Source organism: Plectropomus leopardus, chromosome 8 (assembly GCF_008729295.1).
Source record: "Plectropomus leopardus isolate mb chromosome 8, YSFRI_Pleo_2.0, whole genome shotgun sequence".
NCBI classification, from domain to species: Eukaryota; Metazoa; Chordata; class Actinopteri; order Perciformes; family Serranidae; genus Plectropomus; species Plectropomus leopardus.
The window spans coordinates 23,689,416-23,707,035 of NC_056470.1; the positions used below are offsets into that span (position 1 = coordinate 23,689,416).

Sequence of the window (17,620 nt, forward strand, 5' to 3'; positions counted from 1 at the left end):
GCTCTCTTCTCCTTAAGAGCGAGTAGACACACGCAGATTGCTGCAGTGTCCCCACAGCCCCGCCTCCTCTCTCATCACTTTTTTTTTTGCTCTGTCATAGGCTTTTGCAGCACATTTTTGTTTTGTTTTTTCTTTTGTTGCCTTTTGAATGTTTAAATGTGTTACAATCTCAGAGGCTTTTCAACGTGCACTACTGCAAAATGATGCCGTTTTCATTTATGTCAACAATAAGTGTTAATTACTGTTAATGTTTACTACAGTCCAGTAGTAAGAAGAGAAAGTCATTCTTGTCATTTTATAGCTTTGTTATAGTTATATTTTAACAAAATTTCAAAATTATGTGTGCTCAAAGTCAATTTTCCCCATGCTATTGAAAATAGTATCTCATAAGTATTGTATCTGAAGTTCGAATTTCTGATATCGTGAAAACACTCCAAATCTCATTTATCCAATCAATGTTTGCCATGTTTCTGTGGAGTGTGAAAAAAACTCTCTTCAAAAACTCAAAGTAACAAGGTCTGACGAACTGATAAACAAATAGCCATTTTGTGGGTGAAGTATTCCTTTAAGCCTGTGAATAATATAACTATTCAATAATCAGTTTCCTTTAAACACTAGGTTGCCCAAATATGGTCATCAAACTAAATTCATATGTTTGTCATTAAACTGTCAGACAGTGTTTATAATTTGTCATGGCCCAGTTAGAGCATTAATGCATGGTTTGGTTCTTTGGTCTTGGTTCGATGAACAGCAAGAACTTCAATTGCCAGAAAGTTGTAGGTTCAACCACGTAGTACAAATATCGATGCAACTCCATCAATTTTATACATTAAAGTCTTATATGTCTTAAGGAGTATTACTGTAAATGTCAAAAAAAAAAAAAAAAAAACTGTACGCATTTTGTTTAATGTTAGATTACGAAACAAGCATCAAATCCCTTCATCGCTCCCTAAATGGTCACAATTACATTTTGACTCAGTTCATAGCTTCCACCAGAGAGCCAAATCATACAACCACACTCGCCCCAAAGAACCATCGGACCATCCCACTGAAAAAAAATCATTTAAATTGCATTCTTCTGTCTTCCATTGTTCGTGTTTACCCTGGTGCAACAGGGTTAATATCTTCAGCAATATGCCTGAACAGTTTTTAATTTGCAGTGCTTTGAAACTGTGCATGCTGGGATCGACTCCAGCCCTCTGCGACCCTGTGCAGGATAAGTGGTTTAGAAGGATGTTTGGAAATTAAGAGAGTCACTCCTGACTCCTGAGCCATAGCACATTTTTAATTTTAGGTCTAATCTTTGCGTGGTGCATCAGACCTCACCCAAATTAAAGCAGTGGGCTCATTAGTCGTGTAAAGTGAGCTAGCCTTGCAGGACTTGGTAAGTAGCAGGTAATCACAGGGATTATGACAGGAAGGTGTCAGTGCTTCTTCTTCTTCTGTTCCTGCAGGGTGTGCTGTAGCTCTCTGAGGTTCTCTGACAGGAGTTCCACCTCGTCGAGACGGCCGCTCAGCTTGGCGTCAAAAATGTAGGCCCTAATGTTGTCAATTTGCTGCAGCAGCAGCTCCTCCTCTATCATGTCCAAGTCTGGGAGAACCTCGTCATCATCGTCCCCGTCAAAGGGGTTTGTTGAGACTTCTGGAGAATTCCCAGAGGCCTCCAAGAAAGGGTTACCTGTGTCGGCATCGTCGTCGTCCTCCTCCTCGAAGGGGTTTCTGGGTACACTCTCAGCCTGTTTGTCCTCCTCAACCTCTTCATCTTCATCGAATGGGTTGTATTCTTTCTTCCCATTGGTTACCTCTTTGTGCTCCCTCTTTATGTCCTCAAAGAAGGGATTGGATGGATCCTCCTCAATGGGGGTAGAGTCCTCATCATCGAAAGGGTTAAGTGAGGCGCTAGTCTGTCCTTCACCACCAGGGGGGGTTACATGGCCCCCTAAGCTCCTCAGCCTGGGAGGCGACTCCTCTTGGCTTGTGAGAGCAGGGAACGCCCTTACAGAAGATGGACTCCTTTCAGCTTTTGGAGTCAGCTCCTCTGCTTCAGCATCTTCCTCTCCTTGGAAGCCCCCAGTCCCACTTATATCCAGAGTCCTCTCCCAGGTGATGGACGGCTGGGTGGAGCCCACGGCGGGGCCCCAGTGCTCCCTCTCCTCTCTTTCCCGGGTTTCCAGACGATGGAGCTCCCCCTGCTGCATGCTCTCCTCCTCAGCCAGCTTCTGGGAGAGCACGATGGCGAGGCTGGTTTGCTGCTGATCGTATTCGTCCTGCAGCTGACGCAAGTTCTCCTCCAATATGGCCACCTCGTCTGTCCTCTGGGCCTCCCGGGCCTGGCGAAGGAATGACTGTATGTTCTCGATCTGTTGCAGGAGGGGGTCCTGCAACTCGTCGCGTGTATGGACGGAGTCTGCGGAGGGCAACCAACCACCAGCTTTGGTCATGCGCGGAGCTCTAGGGGCTTGTGGCAGCTCTCCATTGGTACTGGGGGGTGGACGGTTTTTCTCAGACTCCTGCCTGAGTCTATTTTCTTGTTCCTGTTTCCTTTTTTCCTTCAGCTCTTCATATTTATCCTTAGTGGGTAAAGACATGAGACCTAACAGCTTCTCCTGAAACAGGGAGGACACGGAGAATAGGTGAATTCAGGAGAAAAAGGGAGGCTCAATCAAAGAAGAAAGACATTGTAGGCGTCATGATACTGAGAAATGTCTGATCTTCACCTGGACAAATAGCGTGGCTGTGTAACGGATCATCCTCTGCAGCTGGAGGGCCTTCGGATGCGGTGGTGGATCATCTTTTGCTCTTAGTGTTAAAATCTTCTTACTGAGAAGAAAACAAAGAACTCTACTGAATCTTTTTAAAAACTCCAGGCATGATGGAAGACTTTTGCGCAGTCCTTAAACTGAAACTTAGGACCAACATCTACCTCAGAGCATCGATTAATTCGTAGTATTTCTGTACTTCCAGCCTCAGTCCAGCAGCAGTGTCAAGATTGTAAGTGGTTTCTCCGGCGCTGTGAAAGATACAGCCATGACGATAAGTAACATGCCTCAAATTCAAGAAAGATCCAAAGATTCTCACTCACATCACAAATGTTCATCAAATAACTGCTTTTTAATGGGGCTTACTTGAGCGACTCGGCCATTTTGATGTACTCTGGAGCCCTTTCATCCACCTTCTCCATGCACATCCTCAGCCTCTGACGGGAAGACAAGTTTAGAGCAAGTGAACAACAGGAAACCCCAAAAGACAAACACTGAATGACGGGAAGGATACAACAGTGTAAACTGTGGAAACAAAAGAAGAAACAGACTGAAAAATCTGGTAATTCTTTTCATTGTATCTTCTTTGATCCTACCTTTGATCTTGAACTTTGATCTTACCTCATAAAGTTTCACGACATCCGGCATGTGATCCTTTTCTTCCAGTTTCTGCTGTCTCTTCAACAGCGTGTCCATGCAGTGGTGACAGCAGCGAATCTTCTCATCGTCCTTCTCTTCTAACATGGAGGTAACGCTGCTCAGGCTGCTGATGCTGCCTCTCCTGGAGCCCATCCCACCACCACCACTGCCACCTCCTGCAGGGGGAGACTGGGACTGAGGGGGGCTTCCAGGTACACACAGGGCCTCTCGTGTCCCACTAATAAGCTTTTCTGTAATCGGACAAATCAAACATTTTACAGCATTAAGACACACATGGTGAAACCTGACCTCAGCTAAATGATTTCTTCTAGCTTGCAATGATTTTGTTTATACGTACGAGCCAAAGGCAAGGGGACAAACTCCATGCACTTCCGACACATGATGGACCCACAGAGACGACAGTGGTGCCGCCTGTTCCGGATGTTGAACTTGTTTCCACAGTCAGGACAGAACGGGACATCTGAGTCACTCACCCATGACACCACCGACTTCTCAATGGCTGTAAAGGAGGATGAACACTTGTTGATGTATAATGGTAAATGATTCCTAGCAACATACACTGAGAGGAGTCAGCGTTGTAATGAAAATGTGGACAAACCTCTGATTTTGGCTGCATCGGAATTGACCCTGTCAAACGACGTCAACTGAAAAAACAGTTTTTATCGCAAATGAGTTGGCACTCTTACACCGCACATCACAAATGTAATTTCAACAACAGTGATTTATGGTGTGAATGAGTTGTGATTTGTGCTTTTGTATGAATACCTTTTCCAGTCTGATGATGAGCTTGTTGACCTCAATGACATAGTGATCTATCCTGGCTGCCCGGTGCTTTTTAAAGAAGTCCAGGTGACTTCGGGTTGCTCCTACAAAAAGCAACGAGAAAAGAAACTTTAAGAGTTCAGTGTGAGGGCTGCTGCATAATTAATTTTATTCAAATGATATGAAAAAGCTAGCTAACCAATGAACAAAAAGGTGAAGATTGGACATTTATTTCCACCTAGTTTACAGGCTCACCCAGCTCCTGAGGCTCCCACATGTAGGGGTCCACACAGCAGAAGGACACATAAGTGCCTGTATCTGTTCTGTCGTCGCCATCCCTTTTCAACAACTTGTCTTTGGCTTTCTTTGCCTTCAGAACCAAACCTGTGCACAAAGAAAATCAGGACACAACTACCTCAAAGTCCACAAGAACATTGTATATTTCAGAGAGCTTATCCCCTCGCATGCCTGTTTCCAACCAAGATTCTTCCTCTCAACATTTCATCATTTTCCTGTTGTTCCTCCCTGCAGCAAGGTAAGTTGCCAATTCATCCTGGCAACAATCTGCTTTTCAAGAAGGTCACACTGTCTATTTGCTAAACTAGACAGTCAGACTTTATATTTTCTTTTTTGCCGTTTTGCTGTAAAACATGAAAAACTCAAATGGCATTGTGGCTGTGAGCAGTGGCCACAAGTACAATCAATGTGACTCACTTCTGAGCTGTCCCCTCACATGGTGGTCGTCCCCCGAGTGCTCCTCTTCATAGTGGCCTTGGAGTTGGGAGATTGACTGAAGGTCCTTCAGGCACAGTGGGCAAAGAAAGCCCTCCTTCACTTCACTTGTGCCCTCAAAGGGGGGTGGATAACTGGAGGCCATGACAGTGATCGACTGTGTTGTTGAAGAGATGCAAGGTGGGAGATTCTTGCTTCGGTCCACATGTCACAGGGTGTGTGACCCACCCCATAATAGCTCCATCACGTCAGAGAAAATCCTGAGACACTGAGAGGCAGGACAAAGCAGACTGAAGTGACACAGATTTAACAAAGTCCATGTTTGAAATCCAGGATATATTCAGGCAATAAAATGTAATTTAAACACATATTCTAGTAACAATGTAAGTTTCAACCAAGTTTGACTATACAAACCTAATAATGCATCATCAGGCACTCTGACTGTAGTTAAAATTGTAGGATGAAGATCAGAGTGCCTCAGATGCTGTTGAGACTGCCAACTTCTACCATGGACGTCTACACAAGGTAAACTGGACAGTCTGTGTTTTTGTTTTTTGTGACTAACTGTCCTATTCTTGAGGTGCACCTGTTTTTCTATGATCATCAACACCTTGTGTTATGACCAAGTGCAGCACTCCCTATCTTTTTATTCCTAATAAATTATCAGAAAAGAAAAAAAAAATTAAATATATATGAAAAGTAAAATGATTAGCAATAATGCATCATTTACTGCACTGTGATTAAAACTTGGAGGACAGGAGTGTAAGTACAATAAACAGTTTCACAGCAATATCTGGCTGAAAGTAAAACAGAGGACTCTGATTCTTACACAGTATAATATAGTATAATATGGTTTATTACAGCTGTATAAATGTAGCTAATAATCATGTAATATTGCTGGTATAAAGGCTCAAATTTACACCCTCTCTTTACTGCCCATAAAAAGCTGCATGTCATTTCATTGAGAATCTAGCTAACATCTCTACAGACAGTTTATAAATCTGACAAATCCTACACATCAAACATTTTACAAAGATTACACTGAGTTAAAGTTACGTGGGCTTTCTTGATCTCGTGCATGTCTAAAAGACCCTAAATTAAGTTTAAACGTGGCATTGTTACCAGGTTATATTGGTTAGCAAAGACTTAACCCAGCTTGTGTCCAACCCACGCAGTCAGTGGAAAAACAAAACAAACAAGACAATAAGTATGTCTGATTGCAAGCGATCACTATTTTAATCAGTAATTGATGTTTGCATATTAACTACCCAATGGCTGAAGCTATACAGTTTAGTATTTATGTAACGTTAGCCGCCTGAGCACAGAATATAACGTTAGCTACAGGATGCTAACTGGGAGCAGCCCTCGCTTTTTTTAGTCATCGTTCCTCTGATCTTGTTGCTCAAAACACGGCGATAAATAACTTCAAACTTCAATAAACAAATACTCGAGGAGTAATCAACACGATGGATGTATCATACTCACAAATTAATCCAATAATAAGTGCGTGTTTGACAGTTAGTACTCTCTTTGACAGCTCGACAACAGCAGCTGCAGCAGCAGCAGCAGCCCTGCCTGATCATGTGATTAGCATGCAGTTGGTACGGGAAGAGAAGAGGGACAAATGATACGAAACACACAGGTGTGTTAGTCCCATAGCTTTAATATTGTTGTATTTTTATTATTATTATCAAAACAATTCATCTTGTAGTTTATCACACATAAATACCAATACTTTAAGACTAAAAGCAATTTTAACTTTTGGATGAATGAGTTAAAACTGGTTAATAACAAGAAAGAACCAAAGTTGTTTTCATTAGGCATTATGTACACTCTTCACCTCTTTTAAACTTGTCCACTCTTCACCTCTTTTAAACTTGTCCACTCTTCACCTCTTTTAAACTTGTCCACGCTTCACCTCTTTTAAACTTGTACACTCTTCACCTTTTTAAACTGAATGGAAAATCGGCTTTCCGTTCTTCTTCTGGATGTTGTCTCTGTTTCTCTTCACCTTCCTATCTCAGTCAATTATCCTAAACTATGTAGGCCCAACTGAACATATATTTTCACCATCATCTTAGCTTCATGTCTTTTTCTAACCAACTTAATAGGACTGAACTGGGTACTGCTTTTCACTTCTGTTACCGCCCATCCTCTTAATCATACTGCACTTCTGCTATTGTGGCAGTTTTCCTGAATTCACTGTTCAACTGTCTTTTCTTGTCATATTGTTCTTCCCACCACTGCATGAGCTCTCTTGTATGCAACTAGCCTAAATGGTCACATTTCAAACATATCAACTTTCTTTTCTTTGGTGATTAGATAACTCCAATGTCTCAATACTCAAAGTGAATTGTGGGATTTAAAGTCTACACAATCATTTTATTCATTGTATATCTTGACAATTTAAATTTCCAGCAACCCGTCCAAGTCAAACCTACATTTAAGCCCAATCTAATAATTTATGATCACATTTCCATTTCCCTAAAGCCGACCACAACAAATTGTATTACACCTTTTCCCAATACTCTGTTAGGACACGCCTGAATAAAAGGGGATACACCCCATATGCCTGCAGAAACCTGAGACTAAGTACTAAACACACAATTCTTAGCTGGATTTTTATCTTATCTTTATCTTCTCAAGTCAGTCCAAGATGGTTAAAAAATTACTGTACCATAATAATAATAATAATTAAAAAAATAATTATTAAAATATATAAAAATGTAAGTACCCTGAAATTGAATTGTTTGCTCAGTTTTCCTTCCTATATAAATGTGAACATCCCAAAACATTGTGGTATGCATACAGTCAGATAAGATAAATGTTTAGTCTTTTAGTCAACAGAAAGTGCAAGAATACTCAGTATCAAATTTAGATCCCTCTGTCTTTTTCAAAATTTTAAAGGAAGTTCTTTAACTTCATAACAAAAACATCATCGTCATAATAATGAAATTGTAGAATTGTAGAACTTGCACCTGTCTCACTCCCTCAGCTCGAAGCAGCTGTCTCTCCACTCTGATCCTCCAGGCCTACATTTCCAGTTTCGGCACCTCACCTCACCAGTGGGCGGCACTGTGAGCCTCCACATATGTGCAACACCTTGGTTGTGCTTCCTCTGCACATTTCCCATCCAGGTGGTTTCCGCCATTGTTTACATCCCAACCTGATCAGCTGGAATCCCACAGTACATTTAATATTTATCCAGATTCTGTCCTTCGTGGCCTCCCGATGTTTTGTTTCTGCTCTCTCATGTTTCCCCTCACTTCTTACTTCATCATGGCAGTGGAAAACAAACTCCCGCTGAGGGCGACACCTGCATCGCGACACTGGACCAAAATGTAAGTTTATCATTCAGCATCGTGTCTTTTGTGTTTCTTCCTGCGTTTGTTATTGATTCGGCATCTGTCTGCCGTTTCAGTGACGTTAATGACCTCTTTGAAACATGAACATGAGCCGTTTTGGCTGCTCAAAACTTTGTCCTGACTAATGCAGTGTGCTTGCTAAAAGTTAAATTATCTTCGTAAATGCAAGGTTTCTGTGCAGAGACGGAAAGCGCCCTAGGGGGCCTCGGGTTCACTGTGAGTCACTTGGTTTGGGACACGTTAATTAACTGCAAATTCGTCCAGGAATATGCATTAAAATATGACCTGAAATAGGCCCTCAGGTGAATTCCTGCCCTGAAGCAGAGTGGAGAATGGCCCTGTCAAAATCAAGTTTTACAACCTTGGTGTGTATTAGTTTCAATTTAGTTTAATATTTCAATTTTATTGAAAAAAATAGGTGGTACATAGAGAAAGTAGAAGTAGTAGTGTTTTTTTTTTTTTTTAAAGACTTATCAAAAACCCAACCCAAAACCTCAATTATTCCAACTCCTTCCTGTCCCACAGACCCCAAGTCACCAGTGGAATGATGACACAGCAGAAAGGTACAGCAAAAATTTAAAAAATGACAGAAAGCCGAACAAAATATAATAATCTTAGATAGAACATAAGTAAAGGTAGTGCCTCACAACAAGAATGAGCAGAAATAATTCGAAAAATAAATAAGTGAAAAAAGTAGCTATATAAAAAATAAACCAAAAATAAAATGCAATTTTTACTTTTAAAAAATGGGTTGTTGCTGATGTCCAGGGTCAGCTTAGTTTTATACGATTTGTATTGATTTGGCTTACATCTCAGTTTCTGGGACTCTGTGGTAAAACATTCATTAATTCATTCATTCATTCATTTATTCATATTTGGTTTATTTGCTCATTTTAGTGTGTAATTCCCAAAACAATAATGAAAAAAAACACAATACAGTTGAGGATCAATCAAGTGATGCTCTTTGAACCTCTCATACTGCTGCATTGTAAACTGGTTATGCCTTGAAGAAGGTCTCTGATCAGAAGCATGCTTTATCATACAGATTTTTGCACAGAATTGAGTTTGTGGATGTTTTTTTCTTTCATTTTAAGGGTTTACAGACTAAGAATGTTGTCCACAGATTATTTGCAGTGTGTCTTGGGGTGTGTGTGTTTAACTATCATAGTGTTCACAGATAGGCTTTTGCACAAAACCTCATACTGTATGGCAAAATATAAAATACACTCCCAAAGGATTCATCTGAATCATATGCATAAATTTACCTATTGCCTTCTGCCCTAATTTCTGGTTCATGCATGAAATATAATTCATATGGAATTATTCCTGTATATCTTAAAATGTGCATTTTTTTTACCTGCTTGTTTGTCAGTGCATTGAAGTGTTACACCTGGAGTTGAAAGTCGTGTGTTCAGTGGAGCCTTATAAGTCTCTATCTCTACCTCACGTGCTCCATGAATAATCTACATATTGATCAGGCCTGTGGGCAGCTGCTCTGATGGAATGAGCCCAATTAAAGTGAGAGAAGGCATCCTGACACTCTGTCTGCTATTGAATTTAATTCATCAAGGTAGATGAGGCTAGGCAGAGTGACTGCTTTGTTAAACCACACACTAATTAGACCTGTTGGGTTAAATAAACAGTTTAATAGACTTTAATAGTGCACTAAGGCATGAATTACTGCAACTGCCATACGTTTTTACCAATGCGTTTTATTGTCCAACAAAAAACATTGGTGGTTAAGGCAAAGGTAGCTTTAAGTTTACAACATTGGGTTAAATAATCCATGCACTAATGTGTAGAAAAATAATCAGTGACACATTTTATTTGCTGTGGTATTCATTATATTTTACATAGGTAGAAAAGAAACACAAATTAATCAATGAAAGGATTTCCTCTGCAAAGCTAACGTTCACTGAAACAGGTGCTGCACTGACGAGCGCGTGCTGCCTCACAGAGGCAACATGGCAAAAGCCAGTGGACAAGTACTTGCATTCTTGGACTTGATTTTAGCATAATTATCCTAATTAAAGCAATAAATACTTAATAATTATAACAATAATTTATCAATAAAGTCAACATAAGGCAGGCACTCTCATGAAAACCGTATTTACAGCGTTATAGTCAGTTTAGAGGACATTTATGCACAAGCTCTCCAAAGAAACCAACACCAGATAAAGGATTTGCGATGATGATACAGTAAGTGTCGGCCAAAGAAAAACTGTGGCACAAAAGATTAAATGATGTGAATTCTTTTTACGTTTTTAATAATTCATTATGGTCACTTCATTTACACATTAATTTGTCTACAATACAGCAGTACGCGCGCACCAGACTTGTGTTTATCCTACTCTCCTTCCACTAAATCCTCTTCGGGTGCAAACCTTTTCCCAGGGTGTTGTCTCTTCTCCTCGGCGTGGCTCTTGTTAATGTTGTCTAAAAAGTCGAGCAGCAAACTGGTCTTGCTGCAGCTCGTAGCGTCCAATACGTCACATGGACTGTTTGTGCCCAAATCCGGACTGGAGTTATCCCAAAACCTTTTCCCGGGGTGCTGACGCTTTTCCAGGTCAACGAGGTCTTCGTCTCCATCCACATCCCAGTCCCCATCGAAGTCCTCATCCTCAGGGTGGCGCTTACCTGGGTGCTGGCGTTTGCTGTGCAGCACCAGGTAGCGCTTCCCCGGGTGCTGTCGTTTTGAAAGTTCACTCAGGAGCACGACGGGGTTTTCAGAGACGTGTCCCATCGTGGAGCGCTTCCCCGGGTGCTGCCTTTTCTCCATGAAGGAGTGCATTTCTTCTTCGCGTTTGCCCGGGTGCTGTCTCTTTTGAACGTCTAAGTACTGTTCATCCTCGTCCTCCTCTCTCCTCCCCGGATGCTGGCGCTTCTCCAAAGCCTCGCTGTATCTCTTACCGGGATGTTGTCGTTTTGTCACCCACTCTATCTGAGAGGAAGATCCCTCTGGAGACAGAAAAAAACATTTAGATTACTTCATGTAATACCAAGTCTACTTCAAACATCTCTGTTCTGTCGTGCGTAAATTGCGCACAGACGAGTGTAATTGGTTGTAGAAATTCTCTATATACAGGACATATCCTTACTTTATTTTGAATTGGAAGATTCTTTGGCATTTGTATGATTGAAAACACAAGTTCAATCATTTTTATGATAATTCAGATTAACAGGGAAACATCCAAAAGTGCGCGTAAAGCCCAAAGGGCTACAACATGTTGCCACTTTGATTTTCAGATAAACCATGAGACAAATAGCCCGTATATCAATGTCACGGTAAATTGAATTAAAAACAAATTTAAAGCTGAAAATTCAGCTCTTTTAGCATTAATTGGCAATATTGTGCATCAAGTCAATATTTTGCATAAAATGGATCCATCAGATGCATTTTACGCACCGCTTCTGCCGTCATCATCCTGCATCTTTTTGAGAATGGACCGTAACAGGAGACTTTCTGCTCTCTGTAGTATGATGTCGTCTATGGTCCTCCCGTCAGTCTCCTCGTCAGCGGGGATGCCCTGTCCTCCAGACAGCGTCAAGTTGCAGACCACGAGAGAAGCCAAGATGAGCAGACATGTCGACTTCATGGTAATGTAGTTGGACGTCTGATGAAGAAATAGATCATGGTCGATGGGAAATACGTTGTTGATGAGATTAAATGCAATATAAAAAGGCAAGCTGAACTTTCTAAACACATGGCTCCACTGCAGTAACTGATTTTTAAGCTATTTGATTCGATAGCAAGAACCAAAGTCTTCTTTCTCTGAAAATACATGCAAGACAATTAGAGGAGTTAATTTGACCAGTGCAAACTGCAAAAAGGACGTAAAAACTCTGACCAATTACACATATTAAAAAACAAGTGAATCTGCATTGGAAGCGAGTGGAATAATTTCAACGTAACAGCAACATTTTGAACTTGTTTTGCGATGCAAAAAGAATGTCGAGTTATCAAAAAAAACAACAACTCCGAAATAAATCTTAATAATGCAGAATAAATTTGACCTACGCAGATATGATGAAACAGATCCATTAACTCCAAAAAATACATGTTATCTTTGTATAAGGGTTTATTCTTAAGTGCGCCAAACTGACCTGAGAAGTATCCAAAGTCTTCTCTGTTGAGCGCACAGTGATGGTAGTTGCTCTCAGCCTCTCGCAGCGGTTGGTGACCCGTAAAGGCCAAGTCTGGAGGTATGAGCTGATAACTTCCCCTCTCAGCTTTTATACTCACCGGTCACTGTCGTCACACCAACGCTGGAGTCATTTTTCAGGATCCCGCGTCCACACTGATGTCATCAAGTCGTGCGCAACTGGATGTGGCGAATGATCGCCCAACAGGGGCCGCTGCCCAATTTGTCATTTGAAAAATCAAAAAGTATCGACAGCAGGAAATATACAAGACTGTATAAGATGAATTCAGTCGTAGGAAGTGTGACTTGTTTGACAAGTCGTTTATTCAGTCTATTTTTTCTTTAAGTTAAATAATATTTATTTTGTGTGGATGAATATCGTTACATTATTTCAGATCTTTTATATACTGAGTCCCATTATAGCAGGTTCCTTTTCTGTCTTCTCACTGTTTTTCCCCCTCAGATGACAAACAGTAAATCGTCTGAGTATCTTGACAAAAAACTGAAGGCCTCCTATGGGGCGCCTGAAAGGGCTGCAGAGAGATGTATTCATATTTTTCATAAATACCCTGAGGTCACAGGGCTCAGGAGGGAGAGCTGAATCCATCTGGTTCTTCTGAGCACAGATAATGCACTTTCTGGTCACGATGCAACACGGCTGAATGTATCAGAGGCAGCTCTAACAAGTTTTACAAAGGATTTTTATAAAGGAAGCACCAAAACAAAATGCTTTGACCTCTGAAGACAGACTTGATGGTTAGCTATGTCAGATTCAATGATGTAAACTAAAAATCAATTTACTTAAGCACTGTATCAGTACAAATAAACACACTTGTACTTGAGTAGTTCCATTTTCTGGCACTTTATACTTGTACTCCACCACAACGTACTTTTTACTGCTTTTATATGATAGCTGGAATCATTGGTTACTTTGCTAATAAAGATTTTTCACAAACATATAAGGATATTTGATGCACTGTAAAAGATTTAACTACCAAACAGTATACAAATGTAATTTAAGCAATTGGTTGATTAGTTCGAGTTGTAACATGTAACCAGGACTGGGCAATATAGAGAAAATCTAACATCATAACATTTTTGACCAAATACCTCAAAATCAATATTGTAACAATATTTTAGGTTTGACTATTCAATCAAATCTTTATTTGTATGGCACTTTTCATACAAAGAGTAACACAAAGTGCCTCACAGAGATTAAAAACAATAACAGAAATGAAAAACATCAATGAAAATCAAGAAAAATACAGACAGCCTATTGCACAAAATATTTATACAATGAGATTTTTTGATGAATAATTATTGATAACGTAGCTATAGCAACTAAGTGGGTAACGGCAAATAATAGAACAGCTCTAACAATCTGGTAGGTTCACAAAATTACATCATTTTACTTAATGCAGCCTGTAACACCAGGGCTGCATTCAGCCCTGACAAAAGTGGAAAAACGCTCATTTAAACAGTAATGGCGGTGCGTTAAACACCCTGTAGTGTTTTGCGTGTGCACTGTGTTTTAATATAGTGGGGTTAAGTTCAGTTCAAGGGGCATTAATGTCATGAGAAACATATTTTTACATTGCCAAAGCAAGTTTGAAATGTAAACAAAAAGGAACGTAGAATAAGTAAAGATCTACTTTACAGTTATTTTCTGACACAATTCAATTCAATTCAGTTCAGTTCAATTCAATTCAATTCAATTCAATTCAATTCAATTCAATTCAATTCAATTCATAAATCCCATTATCACAAATCACAATGTCGATGTTGTATGCTTCATTGCATATATGACATCCCTCTTTCCTTGGATCCTCAAAGTGACAAAGGAAAAACTTCCCCCAAAAAACCCTTTAATGGGGGGAAAAAATGGTAGAAACCTCAGGAGGAGCGACTAAGGAGGAATCCCTCTTCCAGGACAGACAGATGTGCAATAGATGTCCAAAGATGATATACCCACCAAATAAGAGACAACGTACCTCAAAGCCCGTTGTACCAAATTTCAAAGAAACATGTTGTTTAATTAAGGACACTGTAGCAAAATGGTGCGTATTTTGAGACTGACAATCATATCCAAAATCTAAGATAATATCTAGTCGCATATCATGATATTAATATAACATTGATATATTGCCCAGCCCTGATTGAGACATTTTATGGTTTCAGCTTCTCAAATGTGAATATTAGCTGTTTTCCCTGGTTCTGAATTAGAGTAAATTGAATAATCTTTGTTCAGTTCAAACAATATAGAACAGCCCATTCTTTTCCTGTTTTACACGTTTTCAGTCTCCATCCAGATAACTCTGAAATGATTTGCTGAGGTTTAAAAATATCTGCTGTCTAAGAAAGTCTATTTACATCTGTTTTTTTTTTAAATTTTGTGCAGAAAGAAGAATGTCTGTATGAGTTTAAAAACCTCCAAAACAACACACATGGATCACACGGAGGTGGATGTAAACGCAGCGTTCGTCTCAGCTGGACGTCAGGTCGCTGCTGTTCGGTGAGTTAACTTGTCATGACTGAGCTGTTCTCAGTCATTAGTGGTGTCGGCTCAGTTGCCACAAGAAAATATTGGAATTCTACACTTTTGAAAACAACAGTTAAGTTACATTTCTTCCATACGTATCACTTCAACATTTCTAGAGTGACATAATTGTGATTACATGTATATGAGCTGACTTTGTTAGGTGAAAGGTGGAGGGGACTGACACGTTGGCAAGACAACTAACAAACAACAAACTGGTTGTTTTGTAATCCTGTGCATCTCCTTTTTTTAAAGAATTCCTAAAATTGTCCCATTTACAAAAAGTCTTTCATGCCAAATGTAAAACTCTGCTAAATTTGTATCCATCATTCAAACTGGAACCATGTGTGTTATTGTTGTATGAACTGTGAATGTTGTGTTATCTGTTGTATGTCTTCTGATTTTTTTGATGTGCTTTAAGCGTGCGGTGAAGCTAAAGGCAAATTTCCACATTTATGGACAATAATAGTTATAATTAATCATTACAAGTATAGACCTCTTAGTCCCAATCTCACTGAAACTACCATTATGAAACTGCTAGTGAATCTATTCTTTTCCATTATGCAGACTCAAATCGCCCCACTGTCGAGGAACTGCTGCATAGTCGCACTCAGTTGGTGGTGAATCCCAGCGTGAATTGAACTGACCGTGTAATACTGTAATTACTTGCTTCCAATGTACTGTCATGTCCAATACTTCAAGTGGGTTTAGACTCCTGCAGAGCTTGCAGTCAAAAGCATCAATATCACGGTGGAAATCATTAGGTGCAGTGAGCTTTATGACAGATTTTATTGAATCGAGTCATGAATCTTTTGCTCATCTTTGGCTTATTTATTTTAATTTGTGAGAAAAAATTGCCATCTCTGTTTGACATTCTCTCTGTGGTTGAAATGAAAATGAAATTGGATCTATGTAATTTCAAAAGTCGAAATGATTTTAACCCTATGAAACCTGAGCAAATTGGCTTGATTCTTTCAAAAACATATAATGTTACAAGTTAGGAGTTACAAGAAAATTACCTAAAATTTAGGGAAAAAAAGAAAAAGAAAAAAAAGGTAAAAACAACCCAAAAACAAAAAGAGGCAAAAAAAACAAAACAAAACAAGGCAAAAACATATATATAGATTAAACAGTTAACAATAATTATAATCATTTTTTATCATTCATCTTTTTTTATTATTATTAACTTATGATAATTTCTGTCTCTTCCTTTTTAAAACTAATTTTTCGGTCATTTTCTTCTCACCTTTTCCTAACTTCTTGCAACTTTTGGAACAAGTTGCTCATTTCCTTTTTAGTAATGACAAAACAAAACACTTTGCTCAGGTTTCAAAGGTTTAAATAAATGGGAAAGGCTTCTGAATGCAGCACAAGAAAACTGATGTTCCAAGTTTCAAAAGGTTAAGCAAGTCTGTGGATAAAACCAGAATTTTTTGTTAAACCCCACCAGGCAAGTTCAGTGTCTTTCTCTGAAGTTAGACTCAGTTACGTTGTGAAGGAGGAAGAATGAAGCCTGTTCTCTGTCTGGCTGTGATTTATCTCCGCGTTGCATGCCTCAGACAAACGCAGGAAGTGACAGCGACACAATTAAGACATATCTGACCTGTACGAGAATCCACCTTTTGTCCGTCATGTATGTCTCTTCCTTCCTATTAGGCCAAGTGTGTAACGACATGCCCAAAGAAACCAATTAATTTCCCAAGAGGATTAATGCACATATATTTAAGCATTTAAAAGGCTAGCATGAGCTGAGTGAAAGTCTTTTGATTCTGCAGTATCTGTTGGGTGAACATAACATCTTGATACTGAAAATGTGGAACAATTAAAGCAGATGGAGTGATTGCTGCAGGTGTAGCAGCATTGAGTTTAAAAAAAAAATCTTTGTAGCTGTAAGACTGTGATTAGGATACGCCCTCCTTTCTCTTGATTCACTCTCACTCATCCTGCACAGAAAAACAGAGCTCGCTATCAGAGTCTTTCAGAGCCGGGGAATTATAACAATTAGTATTCCGGGCAGGATTATGTACCTCGTGTACTAAGGAAGAGGACAGGTTAAGTATACACCCTGTGCGGTGGGAGAAAATAATAAGACTCATTAGCCTCCGTCCTCTGTTTACGCCTGTTAATTATAGATCTTTTTAAAGTCTTGGTGAACTTCTCCAGTGTGTAAAGGAAGTTTCTGTAAAGCACAGCTGCATATTATGCTGTATATGAACCCAGATTAATGCTGTACACCCCAGGGGCCCGTATCACAATGCCAGATTAGTGGGTTAGGAGCTATGTTTGGATTTAAGTCAGATTTTTGAGCGCCATGAATCTGGCCTCCTTGTTAATGGGTTAGACATCACAGTAACATATACTGCAGCTGGCTGTTCTCATAAACTGTTCCTACGTTTTCCTATGAAAAGTGATGCACCCAAATTTGTACATATGTTACGTAATTGTGACCAAGTACGACCATGCATGACCCATGTGTTTTGGAAGGCTGTGAGCATGTGACTAATAATAACCTGATGAAAGTAAACAAGGAGCGGTCTGTGCTGAGGCAGGTTAAGGTGATGGATGGGTCACAAAATCACAGACTTTTTCCTGAGAAAAGTGTTAAGACCTGTGTTAACTTTAAGTCACTTTAAGTTTTGTCCCCACCATGTTTCTTTTCCAGAA

At 39.7% G+C, this 17,620-nt stretch overlaps 2 protein-coding genes across 2 annotated transcripts; both read right to left on the reverse strand.

Annotated features, from left to right (window-relative positions):
* Nucleotides 1-6,479, reverse strand: LOC121946803 (rabenosyn-5). Its single transcript, XM_042491563.1, has 11 exons — nt 6,399-6,479; nt 4,896-5,181; nt 4,437-4,565; nt 4,185-4,285; nt 4,018-4,063; nt 3,757-3,918; nt 3,381-3,649; nt 3,126-3,196; nt 2,924-3,010; nt 2,718-2,820; nt 1-2,606 (listed from the first exon to the last, which is right to left on the reverse strand). The coding sequence occupies exons 2-11, from the start codon at nt 5,056-5,058 to the stop codon at nt 1,425-1,427; spliced, it is 2,313 nt and encodes a 770-aa protein (XP_042347497.1). The 5' UTR covers nt 5,059-5,181; nt 6,399-6,479; the 3' UTR covers nt 1-1,424.
* Nucleotides 6,480-10,511: 4,032 nt separating this feature from the next.
* On the reverse strand, nt 10,512-12,458 carry trh (thyrotropin-releasing hormone). Its single transcript, XM_042492195.1, has 3 exons — nt 12,383-12,458; nt 11,685-11,892; nt 10,512-11,236 (listed from the first exon to the last, which is right to left on the reverse strand). The coding sequence occupies exons 2-3, from the start codon at nt 11,872-11,874 to the stop codon at nt 10,626-10,628; spliced, it is 801 nt and encodes a 266-aa protein (XP_042348129.1). The 5' UTR covers nt 11,875-11,892; nt 12,383-12,458; the 3' UTR covers nt 10,512-10,625.
* Nucleotides 12,459-17,620: the final 5,162 nt, after the last annotated feature.

Coding starts and splice junctions, on each gene's coding strand:
- LOC121946803 (XM_042491563.1), bottom strand. CDS start 5,058: ATGGCCTCCAGTTATCCACCCCCCTTTGAGGGCACAAGTGAAGTGAAG. Junction 4,064..4,184: donor TCATCATCAGACTGGAAAAG/GTATTCATACAA, acceptor CTGTTTTTTCAG/TTGACGTCGTTTGACAGGGT. Junction 3,650..3,756: donor TGTCCCCTTGCCTTTGGCTC/GTACGTATAAAC, acceptor GTCCGATTACAG/AAAAGCTTATTAGTGGGACA.
- trh (XM_042492195.1), bottom strand. CDS start 11,874: ATGAAGTCGACATGTCTGCTCATCTTGGCTTCTCTCGTGGTCTGCAAC. Junction 11,237..11,684: donor GGATGATGACGGCAGAAGCG/GTGCGTAAAATG, acceptor TTCTGTCTCCAG/AGGGATCTTCCTCTCAGATA.